We start from the raw sequence: 1100 nt of genomic DNA, 5'->3' as shown, positions 1-1100 counted from the left end.
TCAGATGTTCTGCTCTACCTCGCTTGAGTGTCCGCGGTGCTGCGGGCTTCGAGCATGGGACGGCGAACGATGCCGTGTAGGCCGGTGTTTGTTGGACAGGGCGAGGTTTTCAACTGCTGCAGCCAGTCGGTCAACTCTGTTCTCTAAGCGACCTAACCGGTCTGCATGTTCGGGCCTTCCCGTTGCAGCAATAGACATTTTTGGTGGCTCAGTGCAGTCGGTGATGTGGTCGGCGAGTGGAGCCGGATGGTCGAGTGTCACGTCATCTGAGCCAGCGAGTATCGTCCATCTTGACTGTCGCAGTCTCTGCAAAAACAACTCGCGAAGCAATGGATGTTGACGCTCCTCTGACGCTTGTTGGCCCAGGAGCTGACGCATTCGGTGGAGTGGTTGTGAGGGACGCTGGTCACCGAGCTCTTCATGAGACAGGAATTGTTGCAGCCTGCTCTGTTCGGACACCTCAAGACGTTTCAGGACGGTGCTTTTTAGTTCGTGGTAGGGCTTCTCCGATGGAGTGGAGGCGAGCACATCGTCTACGGCGTCAGCCATGTCAGGTGGCAGTGCTGAAACGACGTGCAGGTATTTCGACTGCTGCGATGTGATGGGTTGAAGCTCGAAGCGGGCCTCGATTTGGCTGAACCACACCCTGGGTTTTTTAGGCCAGAAATGAGGAAGTTTTAACTCCGAAGCGTTGGTTGTGGGTGAGCTTAATGTTCCTTCCTCGTCTGACATGGCTGCTGTTTTTCCAAATGTTCGGGTCACCACTTTATAGCGTACTCACCCCACGGAGGCGCGAAAAGAAGGCACCTACACTCCTTGAAGTTTGGGACAAGACTAGTTTATTTTCCAAGAAAAACAGGCTTCGAAAGCGACAACCAAAATGGGCGTGGCTGCGTATCTTCCGCGGCCCTCCGGAGATAACGTGAGGCATGTTGGCCGCGTCTGCGCCATGCGCCTCGGCATACGAATTGGTATGCGCACACAAATAAAATTATCGCGATCACCGGCGTCATCGCCCGCTACAGGTATATATACAATTTTTATTATACAATAAAGTATTGAAAGTTAAACTAGATATTTGCATTTGTCATTCTTTGGAT

The 1100-nt window shown here is 52.3% G+C and overlaps 1 protein-coding gene across 1 annotated transcript; it reads right to left on the bottom strand.

Moving 5' to 3' along the window:
• On the bottom strand, positions 1-732 carry LOC119164596 (uncharacterized). Its single transcript, XM_037416820.1, has one exon. It carries the CDS (start codon positions 730-732, stop codon positions 1-3), a length of 732 nt encoding a protein of 243 aa, XP_037272717.1.
• Between the last annotated feature and the right edge of the window lie 368 nt (positions 733-1100).

The sequence above is a fragment of the Rhipicephalus microplus genome, unplaced genomic scaffold (assembly GCF_043290135.1).
Source record: "Rhipicephalus microplus isolate Deutch F79 unplaced genomic scaffold, USDA_Rmic scaffold_13, whole genome shotgun sequence".
Classification (NCBI taxonomy): Eukaryota; Metazoa; Arthropoda; class Arachnida; order Ixodida; family Ixodidae; genus Rhipicephalus; species Rhipicephalus microplus.
This window is presented reverse-complemented; position numbering and strand designations above follow the sequence as displayed.

Excerpts from the sequence above, each read along its gene's own strand:
- LOC119164596 (XM_037416820.1), bottom strand. The coding sequence starts at position 732 with ATGTCAGACGAGGAAGGAACATTAAGCTCACCCACAACCAACGCTTCG.